Source organism: Lipotes vexillifer, unplaced genomic scaffold (assembly GCF_000442215.2).
Source record: "Lipotes vexillifer unplaced genomic scaffold, Lipotes_vexillifer_v1.1 scaffold916, whole genome shotgun sequence".
In the NCBI taxonomy this organism is placed as follows: domain Eukaryota; kingdom Metazoa; phylum Chordata; class Mammalia; order Artiodactyla; family Lipotidae; genus Lipotes; species Lipotes vexillifer.
Genome location: NW_006798383.1, coordinates 2791590 through 2801728, shown reverse-complemented (window position 1 = coordinate 2801728; position 10139 = coordinate 2791590). Strand labels below are relative to the sequence as shown.

Here is a 10139-nt window from a genome sequence, read left to right as displayed (position 1 = left end):
GGAAAGAGGTAAGGGTTCTCTAAATTCTAACAGGATACTGATGTAGGATATGAGGGGAGGGGACTCAGGGCTGTGGTAGGGATTCCGTGGGTACTGAAGAATCAGACCCGTCATCTCCTGCCCAGATATGCTTCTGGTGGGGCCAGATGTGGAACTGGATGGGCAAGGGGCTAGGGGAACCGCCAGAACATGTACACTGAGAAGGGCATTCCTCTAGAGAATGAGTGGCTTCCTGAGCCAAACAGGACCCACAAAATATGGATCCCCAAGACAGAGAGAGGTCCAGGAGTCCCAGCTCCCTGAAAATCTCCCCACCTGAAGTGAAGATCTGAAGTACCTGGGATAGATAAGGGAGCAGAAGAGAAAGACTTCCCTGAAACACACGTTGACTTTCTACAGAGTTAAACTGAGGGCTGGGGTGCTATTCCCATTCACAGGGCAGACCTGCAGCCTATCCCTGGAGATGGGAGAGGCAAGCTGGCAGGCTCAGGAGTCACCCTACCCCCACCCTGCTTGAGTTGAGAGAAAGGGGTCTGCACTTACCCATGAAGCCTCTTCTCTCCCTCCTGGAGCTGGATCTACAGTGATGCTCCCAGAGACTGCTCCTTAAATAGGGCCCACCCCAGCCAACTCCCGCCCCCGCCCCATCCTGGCTCTTCTGAGAAAGGAGGAAGGTGTGGGAGGGCCAGGCACCCTGCCCAGAGAGCCCTTGCTGACCTCAAGCAAGAGTGGGGACCCCCCCTCTTCCCCCCCACCCCATCTTTCAAAGTGTTCCCTTCCTCACCTCAGTCTCTGAGTCCCTCCCACCCCTTGAGACCAGCCAGCTGGGTTCTTTCTCTGCTCTTAATGTCTGGGAAATCTGCTCTTTATGCCTAATTCAAGCCCAATTTCCTCATTCTGAGGTTGGATGATGGGGAATTGATGTGCTAGGGGAAGCTTCAGCGCAGGCTTCTAGCTTCTCCCATCAGCTCAGGAGACCCAGCATCTGTTGCAGAATTCATTTGACGGAATGTGGAGAGAGGAGGTATCGCTATACCTCCTTTCACCTCATGTAGCTTCAAGCACCATCCAAAGCATAAGTGGAGTTTGTTCCCATCCTGTGGAGAGAGATTGAGACCTGAGGGGACAGCAAATCAGGAGCTTAAGGTCCAGCCTGCTATGGAATGTCAAGAAGGACAAGTGATCCCTGGATCCCCTGCCTTACAGTTTGTGTGTGTCCTTGTGCCTGTGGTGGTCCCTCTCCTCGGCCCACTCTCTGTCCTCTGACTCCAAAACCTAACCCTTGCTGCACAGAGTTGAGACTCTCCAGGGTCTGAACAGGGAATTGAGGGGCTCCCTCTAAATGGTCTTTCCCATCGTCCTTCCCTGAAAGCTCAGGAAGTTCTTTCCCATGATAATATGTAGCTACATCCAACTGCTATTCAAGAAACAGGCCGTGGGGGAGGGGGAATGGTATGCCTCAGGGACGGCCACAAGGGTCCTGAGCCAGGACTAGGGACAGCTCTTCTGAGGAAACCTGAAAATTCCTGTAACGGGGCTGGTAGGGAGAGAAGAGTCATCATCAGTATTGTGCAACGGAGGGGGAGGGAGGATAGGGGACTGGGGGAGGGGAGCGATGGCCAAGTCTTTAGAGGGCTGGCAGCTATCCATCACCCCTTTTCCAGGGGCTTGCTTGGCCAGAGTTGAAAGTGGCTGTCACCCCACCCCTCATTAACCCCAGCAGCACCAGGCTGGCAGCAGCAGTGCGTTTATGGGAGACGCGTCGCCAAAGGTGCTCCCTCCTTCTTCCCTCCCCTTTCCTGCCCCCTCTCCCCAGCAGCCAACATCTTGCTCTCTTTGAGGCCAGACGATCCTGGTGGGGAGGTGGGAGGCTGCTGTGAGGGACAGGACTGGAAGAGGGAGCAGTGATCCCCTTTTTCTCCATATTTTGGCACTGCCTCAGTCCTTAGGGAAGAGAGGATGGGACTTTCTACCTTGGACTGTGAGCTCCTGTGGATAGGGACAATCTCTGGGTCCCCAGCGCCCTACAAGGGGACTAGCCCTGAAAAGAGGCTCATCCCTGCTGATCGGGGATGGGAGAGTTCATCCTTGAATGGAACTCCTTCCCTCATGACCCATTAAAGGGTTCTTGGGAAGGGAAGGCTATGGGCTTCCCCACAGGGTAGCACCGGGAAGCTCCGTAGCAGGAAGAGAAAGAGGAAGCTGAGGCCTTACAGGGTACTGGAGTTCAGCCGTCCTGTCCTAAATGAGAAGCCCTGCCAACTCGGGCATGAAGTTACTGGGGGTGGGCATGGCCTGCAGGCCGTCCTGGATCTGTGCTCAGGTGGATCCTCGCTCAGAGCACCTGCTGCCCCCCCTTCCCCATCCAAACCAGGCTCCAGGTCCCAGGACCCAGGCCCTGTAACCCACACTAATCTTGGGGAAACATCGCTGTTAAGAGAATACAAAGGAGAGATAGACATGGCGGGTAAGTCAGCACCTAAGAGTTGTTGGGTGACAGGGTTTGAATATGGACTGGACACGAAGGGGGAGAGACACGGGATTTGGGGAAGAACACTGGGTCTAGGAGTAGGGCCACCAGAACCAACCAGGGAGAGACAAGGGCGGGGTGGGGGTGGGGAAGCTACAGGATTTGAGGGCGGAGACTTGGGGGCGAGGAAATAAGACGAATGGGAAGACACCGGGTGGGGTCAAAATGTTCTCCCGTCTGGGCAGACGGCAAGGCACTAGGAGGGGATACTGTCAGTCACTGAGACCCCACCCACTGGCTGGACCTCCACGCCTAACTCCTCCCTACTCTCAACAAAAATGGCCGCCGCGGGATCTCGCCCAAAGCTCTGAGACAAATGAGAATGGTAGCAGGAGCCCCGCCCAGTTGTGGGCATGCCCTTCTTAAAAATGGCTACCACAGCGCTTCTGGAAAGAAACCGCTCTGGGCCCCGCCTTTGATCTCGTTGGTAGGGCTGGGGGATGAGAGCTGCACAGCGCGGGACAAGTCGCCGGCGGCGCCCGACGGAGCAGGTGATTTCCCCTCCAGGCCCCGGCCCAGGGCTAAGAGAGTCGCGGAGAGCGTTGACCCAGGGTACCCGTCCTGTGTGTCTCCCCACGGTACCCCCGGGGCCCGCCGGAACCCCATCTCTGATTCTCGCCGTGGCCTGTATCAAGGCACATCCTAGCTTGCTCAGGCCTCCCTCGTCATGTGTCCCTCAGGGCCGCAACCGCATCCCTGTGCCCTCGGGCCCACTATTCTGGATGCTTATGGGTACCCCGCTAGCTCGTTTAGGGAGCTCCTGCTTCAGGGGTCGGCCATCATCATGGTCCCACTTCCTGTATTCCCGCCTCCCCCTCTTTGTGATCCTGCCTAACTTTGGATGCCGGAATCCCTTGTGTACCCATCGGTGTCCTTGGCTCCTCTAAGACCTGACTTGGGGGTCAGGGTACAATGATGTGCTCTGGAACCTACGTTATGGGACTAGGGCCCCAGGAGCTGGGCTTCGTAGGCTGGGAGAAGCAGTGAAGACCTCGTTTCTAGACCCTCTTGAGTGCCCCAGACTTCTTCCACTCTGCTTCCCAGGATTCCTCCTCCCACATGGCCTTCTGCTCTCCCTCCACCTTGGGCATCTCCCCACCTCAAGGGAGCAACATGGTACTCCTTCCCCCAGTCTCACTTAAACTTGTCCAGGGGGGTTTTATGGAACATCTGGAAAGTCCAGGCCTGTGCTTGGTCCTGGGGATGCTCTCAGGCCAGCTGGGGGCAGTGAGGATGCGGCAGTCAGGGTTGGCCCCAGGGAGGAAGTGAGGCCTGCAGAGTGAGAGGCAAAGGGAAAGACATTCTGAATGGGGAGAATGGTGTGAGCAAAGATTCTGAGGTAGGCAAGAGGGCCAGCCAAGCAGGAGAGGATCAGATTACAGGCTGGGGACTGACCATTTGCATCATGAAAGGTGGTATAGTGTAGTGGTTAACAATGAGCCAGACCGCCTGGGTGTAAATCTGCCATTAAATCTGCCATTAACTTACTGTGTGACCCTGGGCAAGTTACTTAACCTCTCAGTGCCTCCATTTCCTTTTGGGTAAATGGGATAATATCAATATGATATATTAGTATCTATATATATTTGTATCTATGTGTTAAGGTAATTGTGAGGATTAGGTAAGTTAATACATGTAAAGTGCATAGAACAATCCCTGATAGATTGTAAGCAGTCAGTAAATGCTAAATATTTTTACCTTCATCAGAGGTGTTTAAACAGGACTCACGACAGGATGACAATCATATTTCATGGGTGCAGCTAACCATTGAACCCTTATTTGGAGCCCCCAGGAAGTAATGGGGTTCTGTGGGCTATATCCAGAATTTGAAAAGTCTCAGGGAAATCATCTTCTTACCCTGGAGAAGGCTGGCTGCTCAGGCTGCAGCTTCCCCAGCTTAGGGACTATGGAGGAGAAATATTAGGAGAGGCCTCTGGGTAGGAAAGAGATGCTGAGGAAGCCTAGAGGGATGGAGAAGGGTGAAAAAGAAGTGGCAAGCTTTGAAGGCTGGGTGAAGTTTGGGCAGCCCAAGAACAGGAGGAAGGGGGATGTTCCATTAGGAGACAAGCTAGAGCAAAAGCTCAGGGCAGGAAGACTTTTTTATTTGGGCACAGTGTGTGTGTGCAGGTGTTTCCTAATGATAACTCCCTGGCTCTTGGACCTCGGTTAGAAACCTAGGGGCATCAGACACATCCCTGAGAACTTCTTCCCTAGGAGCTTCCATGCAGCATCCGTGGACTTCTGTCCCAGCAGAGTTTGGCAGGCAACTGCTAGCAGCCAGGATTGGTATAACCCAGGGTGGATGTAGGTCTCCATAGGGGGCTGACTTCTTGGGGGAGCTGCATGATGGGATCTGGTATGCCCTGTCTGAGCAGTTCTCTTCCTCCCCAGGGCCTATGCAAGGGTCTGGAGCAAGAGGCTAGCCTCCCCTGGTAGGTTAGGGCTTCTCAGTTCTGCTATCCTAAGCGACCCCTGTGCTGTCACAGCAACTCTGTGTTACCAGTCAGGGGACAAGGGAACTTCGATAATAGATGGTAGCCCTATCTCAACCCAATTGGAGGTCTTGACATCTCCCCATCCCTTGGAGTAGCCCCTAGAATATACACTCATTCAACTAGGTGTCCTGGATTTATCTCCTGACTACCACAGTCAAGCCAGGTGACTTTGGGCAAGTCATTAAACCCACTCAGCTTCAATCTCTTCGTTTCTAAAGTGGGGGGGGCGGGTAACTGTTTATTGAGTGTCTACTTCACAGAAGACACTGAGTGTACATTGATGAATAAGCCAGGAGTGTAGTCTCTGCCCTCATGAAACATGTGGAAGAAACATTAAACTTTGCCCCAATAATGTTTTGATTATAGCTGTAAAAGGTGCTGCTAAGTAAGGAAAAGTGTAGTCTGCAATGAGGGTGTAAGATAGAGGAGACCAAACCAGTTCTAAAGGGTCAGGGGAGCATCCCTTGAAGGAAATTGTAAACTGAAACCTGAAAGGTGAGAGGAGTTAGCAAGTGAAGGGGTGGAGGTGGCACGTTGCCCAGGCAGAGGAAACAGTTTGTGCAAAGACCCTTGCTGTGAAAAAGCTGGAGTGCTGGCAAGCTGAAAGCAAGCCGGGGTGGAGGGGAGTGATCCCGGGGGTGGGTGGTGCGTGGTGAGGCTGGAGAGATGTAGGCAGGAGTAAGGCCCTGAATTGAGGGCCATAAAAAGAATCTGGACTTAACTGAAGGGAAGCAGGAAATCACTGATAGATTTTAAGCAGAAAAAGTGTGATTTTTTGGTAAATATTGTACAGCCATGATCTTTGTAGAGAATAGGTTGTTGAGGGAAAGATGGTAGTGGGGAGAACATTTAGGAAACTCTTGCAGTTAAGGCAAGAGTTGGAGCCAAGTGGGAGTAGAGATGGAGACAAGTAGATATGTTGAGGGATAATGGTCAGGGCATGGTGACTGATTGGATGTGAGAAGGCAAGAGGTAGGATGGTGTCAATGATAATTCCCAGACTTGTGGCAGGAACAGCTGGGTAGGTGGACATGCATATACTGAGATAATTCCCAGACTTGTGGCAGGAACAGCTGGGTACATGGACATGTGTATACTGAGGACAGCCGTGGAGGAATAAAAGACTTGGAAGAATGTCAGTTTGGGACATGTTAAGTCATCCCCACGGAGGTGTCAGAGAGGTAGACGTACAAGTGTGTAGCTCAGAGGAGGAGACTGGACTATAGGATTGGACATTTGGGAATTGGTGACATGGAGTTGGTACAAGAAGATGTGGGCCCAGATGAGATCTTCCAGAGAGAGAGGGTGCAGACTGGGGAGAAAGGAGAAGCAGCTTTGAGCCTGAGCTTTGCTGCCACATTTAGGGGGAAGCAGAGGAGAGGGGGACAGAGAAGGGAGCCTGGGAAGAAATGGCCAGAGAGGTAGAAGAGAAATAGGAGGATGTGATGCCTCCTAGACCAACATTGGTGCTACTTGAAAGGGCAAATATTAGGTGAAACTACAAGAAATTGCCTTTTTCTTTTCTTTTTCAGATCAAAAACAGGTAATATTGGCAAGTTCATATGGTTCAACCTAATGAGACCAAAACCTGAAAAAGTAACTCATGCCCTTAGCCTGAGAAAATTTAGTAGAGCGGAAGCCAGACTGAAGTTGGGGAGAAGTGGATAGAATGGAGAATAATAGGGGAATAGATTCAACAGGACCTGGTGATTGATTGATTGCAGCAGGGGTTGAGAGAGGGTGAAATCATGGGTAACCCCCAAGTTTCAGTTTCGGTAGCTGAGTGAGTCATGTTATCCGGTGAAACAGGAGGAGGTGCCTGTTTGGAGGGTGAGTACACAGATCGGGAGGATATGATGAGTTGGGGGTAGGTGCAGTTTGAGGTGCCCCTGAGTCTTCTGAGTGGGGTAATGAGCTGACATTTGGACTTGTGGGTCTGGAGCAGTCCTTTACCACCTAAATGTTCCTGACTACCAAATACAGACTTTAGGGAGTCAAAAGCATGTAAGTAGGAATGAAATAAGTCAGTAAGTATTTATCGAGCACCTACTAAGTGCAGGCATTCTTCTAGGTGCTAGGGCTATACCAATGGATAAGACAAAGTATACCCCCCTCAAACTCCCTCTTCTTGAAGCTTACATTCTGTGGGGGAGGACAACAGGCAAATAAACATAAAGATAACACGGAGCTGTAGTATATGCTACATAGAAAATAAAGCAGAGTAAGGGATTGGGGAGTATGGGGAATGCCTAATTTTGGTCGGTTAGTCAGGGAAGGTCTCTCTATGTAGGCAACATTTGAGCAGAGCCCTGGCAGAGGTGAGGGGATGAGCCATGTGGATATCTGGAGGAGACAGGTAGAAAGAAACTGGGCAAGTCTGAGGAATAACAAGGAGGCTGCTGGGGCAGGAGTGGAGTTAGCGAGGAGGGAGTGGTGAGGTTGGAGAGGTAAGCAAAGGCCAGATCTTGTAGGGCTCCATAGGCCTTGGGGCGGAGGATGGCAAGTCCTACTTAGATAGGCCCAAGCTGCTGGAAGGGCAAGGACCTGGCAGGAAGAGAGAATTCATGAAAGGCTTCCCCTTCCATCTGGGCCCCAGAGCCAGAAAAGCCCCTTTGTGCAGAGGGTGGGTGGCCCATTCTGGGTGGGGGAATGGCTGTGCTCAGTCCTGAGGCCTGCTCCTTGGGGGGCTGGACAATGGGTCCCTTGTGGTTGGACTTGGGGGCCAAGTGGCCCTCTCAGTGATGGGATTCCTCAGCCAGGAGGCATGTGACCTCAAGACCTTGGCTTCTTCCCAGAGGGTCTAGGCCTACTGCTGGGGAATGGGGTGGGGAGATGGGGAGAGGTCAGGGGGAGGGGGGAGGGAAATGTCCACTCTGGAAACTTTCTCCTGAGACAGTGTCCTGCCCTGTCTCAGGCTGGAGGAGGTGGAGAGATAGGCAGGCAGGGGGCTGTGGCTCTGCTTGAGGGAGTGGGGGAGGGCTGAAGAACTGGAAGCTATGGGCAACATCAACAAATGGTTTCTACAGCAGGGTAGGAGGGAGGAGCTGGCCGCCCCTGGACCTGGTGGGCAGGGGCAGGCAGAAGAGGGCCTGACAAGCCTCTGTCTTGTGTCCCTTCAGAAGAGGAGAGAGCATGGAGCTGGAGAGGATTGTCAGTGCAGCCCTCCTTGCCTTTGTTCAGACACACCTCCCAGAGGCTGACCTCAGGTAGAAGCTTCTCTCCTAGAAGGGTCATGCTGGGGCCAGAGTTGGAGCTGCTGGGCAAGTACTCTGGGCCCTGGCCAATGGAAAGACTGGGGTGGCAAGTACTCAGCCCTATTTCTCAGGTGGAGGAGGGCTGGTTATGATTTGCTGGTATGGCCTTACCTCTCATCCTGTTCCTGTCACCCTTGTTGAACAGATGGGAAACCAAAGCTCTGAGGGGGTCGGGGGGGGTGGGGGGCACCCTTGTTGAACAGATGGGAAACCAAAGCTCTGAGGGGGTCGGGGGGGGGGGGGGGTGGGATAGTCTTCTGGGCTTAAGGCTTGAGGTCTGGCTCCTGGACCCCATGAAGCCCAGGGCTGGAGTCCCAGGCTAGGTGGCAATGCTGGAGGTAACAGGGCTTGTCCTGTCCCCTTGCTGCAGCGGCTTGGATGAGGTCATCTTCTCCTATGTGCTCGGGGTCCTTGAGGACCTGGGCCCCTCAGGCCCATCGGAGGAGAATTTCGATATGGAGGCCTTCACTGAGATGATGGAAGCCTATGTGCCTGGCTTCGCCTACATCCCAAGGTGGGGCCTGGCTGGGACCAAGAGGAGGAGGAGGGCTGGCTGATTGTGGAGGGTGGGCAGAGTTATCCTTTTACCGCCCTCCTTGCCTTTTCAGAGGTACAATAGGGGAAATGATGCGGAAGCTCTCAGGGCAGTTGAGTGGTGCCAGGAACAAAGGTGAGTCTGGGAATCGGGCACTTGGGTGACTCAAACCCCCATCCTCCAAAGCTCTGGCAAACCTGTTGCTCTTCCTGCCTCTTTAAGAGAACCTGAAACCACAGAGCTCTGAGGTCCAAGGTCAGGTATCTGTCTCCCCAGAGCCTCTGCAGCGGCTCAAAGAAGAGACAACGTCTTCTCCGACTGCTGCTGGGGACACCCAAGATGAGGTACTGGTAGAGGAGGGTGCCGACGAGAGAGGGGCCTGGAGGAGGAAGTATTGCCTCTTGTCAACATTCATGCCCACAGGCATCCGGCGCTGAGGAGGAACTGCTGCCAGGAGTGGACGTACTTCTGGAGGTGTTCCCTACCTGTTCGGTGGAGCAGGCCCAGTGGGTGTTGGCCAAAGCTCGAGGGGACTTGGAAGAAGCTGTGCAGATGCTGGTAGAGGGGAAGGAGGAGGGGCCTCCAGCCTGGGATGGCCCCAACCAGGTATCCTCTGCTAGACGGCCCCCCAACCCCATGTAACCTCAGCTATGTTCCACCTTAGTGTTAAGCCCCCGCCCCTAGCCTATCCCCATTTGCTTTTCCTGCTGGTACCCTAGGCCCTAGACAGGCTTCCCCTCTCTGCAGGACCTGCCCAGGCGCCTCAGAGGCCCCCAAAAGGATGAGCTGAAGTCTTTCATCCTGCAGAAGTGAGTCTGGGCTGGGCTGGGCCGGGCCGGGCCGGGCCTTGCCCTTAGAGGGTTTTCCTAGGGTGGCAGGAGCTTCACCCAGCCAAGTTTTTGGCAGGTACATGATGGTGGATAGCGCAGAGGATCAGAAGATTCACCGGCCTATGGCTCCTAAGGAGGTGAGACGGTCGCAGCTCCTAGGGTCGTGGAGTGGGTGCAACTGTCTCCTGCAGAAGCAGGGCACTGGCTTCTGCTACTCACTACCTGATTGCCTGACAGGCTCCCAAGAAGCTGATCCGATACATCGACAACCAGGTAGTGAGCACCAAAGGGGAGCGATTCAAAGATGTGCGGAACCCTGAGGCTGAGGAGATGAAGGCCACATACATCAACCTCAAGCCAGCCAGAAAGTACCGCTTCCACTGAGGCACTCGCCAGACTGCCGGAGCCGTCTAGGCTCAGATCCCAGAGGGATGCAGGAGCCCTACACCTCCACACAGGGCCCGCCGTAACTCCTGTCCCCTGTCTTTCACTCCT

General features: G+C 53.7%; 1 protein-coding gene across 1 annotated transcript; it reads left to right on the top strand.

Moving 5' to 3' along the window:
• The first annotated feature begins 8151 nt into the window (after nucleotides 1-8151).
• CUEDC2 (CUE domain containing 2) lies at nucleotides 8152-10028 on the top strand. The gene is made up of 8 exons (XM_007470404.1): nucleotides 8152-8231; nucleotides 8650-8793; nucleotides 8888-8949; nucleotides 9037-9158; nucleotides 9238-9420; nucleotides 9562-9623; nucleotides 9721-9781; nucleotides 9882-10028. Exons 1-8 carry the CDS (start codon nucleotides 8158-8160, stop codon nucleotides 10026-10028), a joined length of 855 nt encoding a protein of 284 aa, XP_007470466.1. The 5' UTR covers nucleotides 8152-8157.
• Nucleotides 10029-10139: the final 111 nt, after the last annotated feature.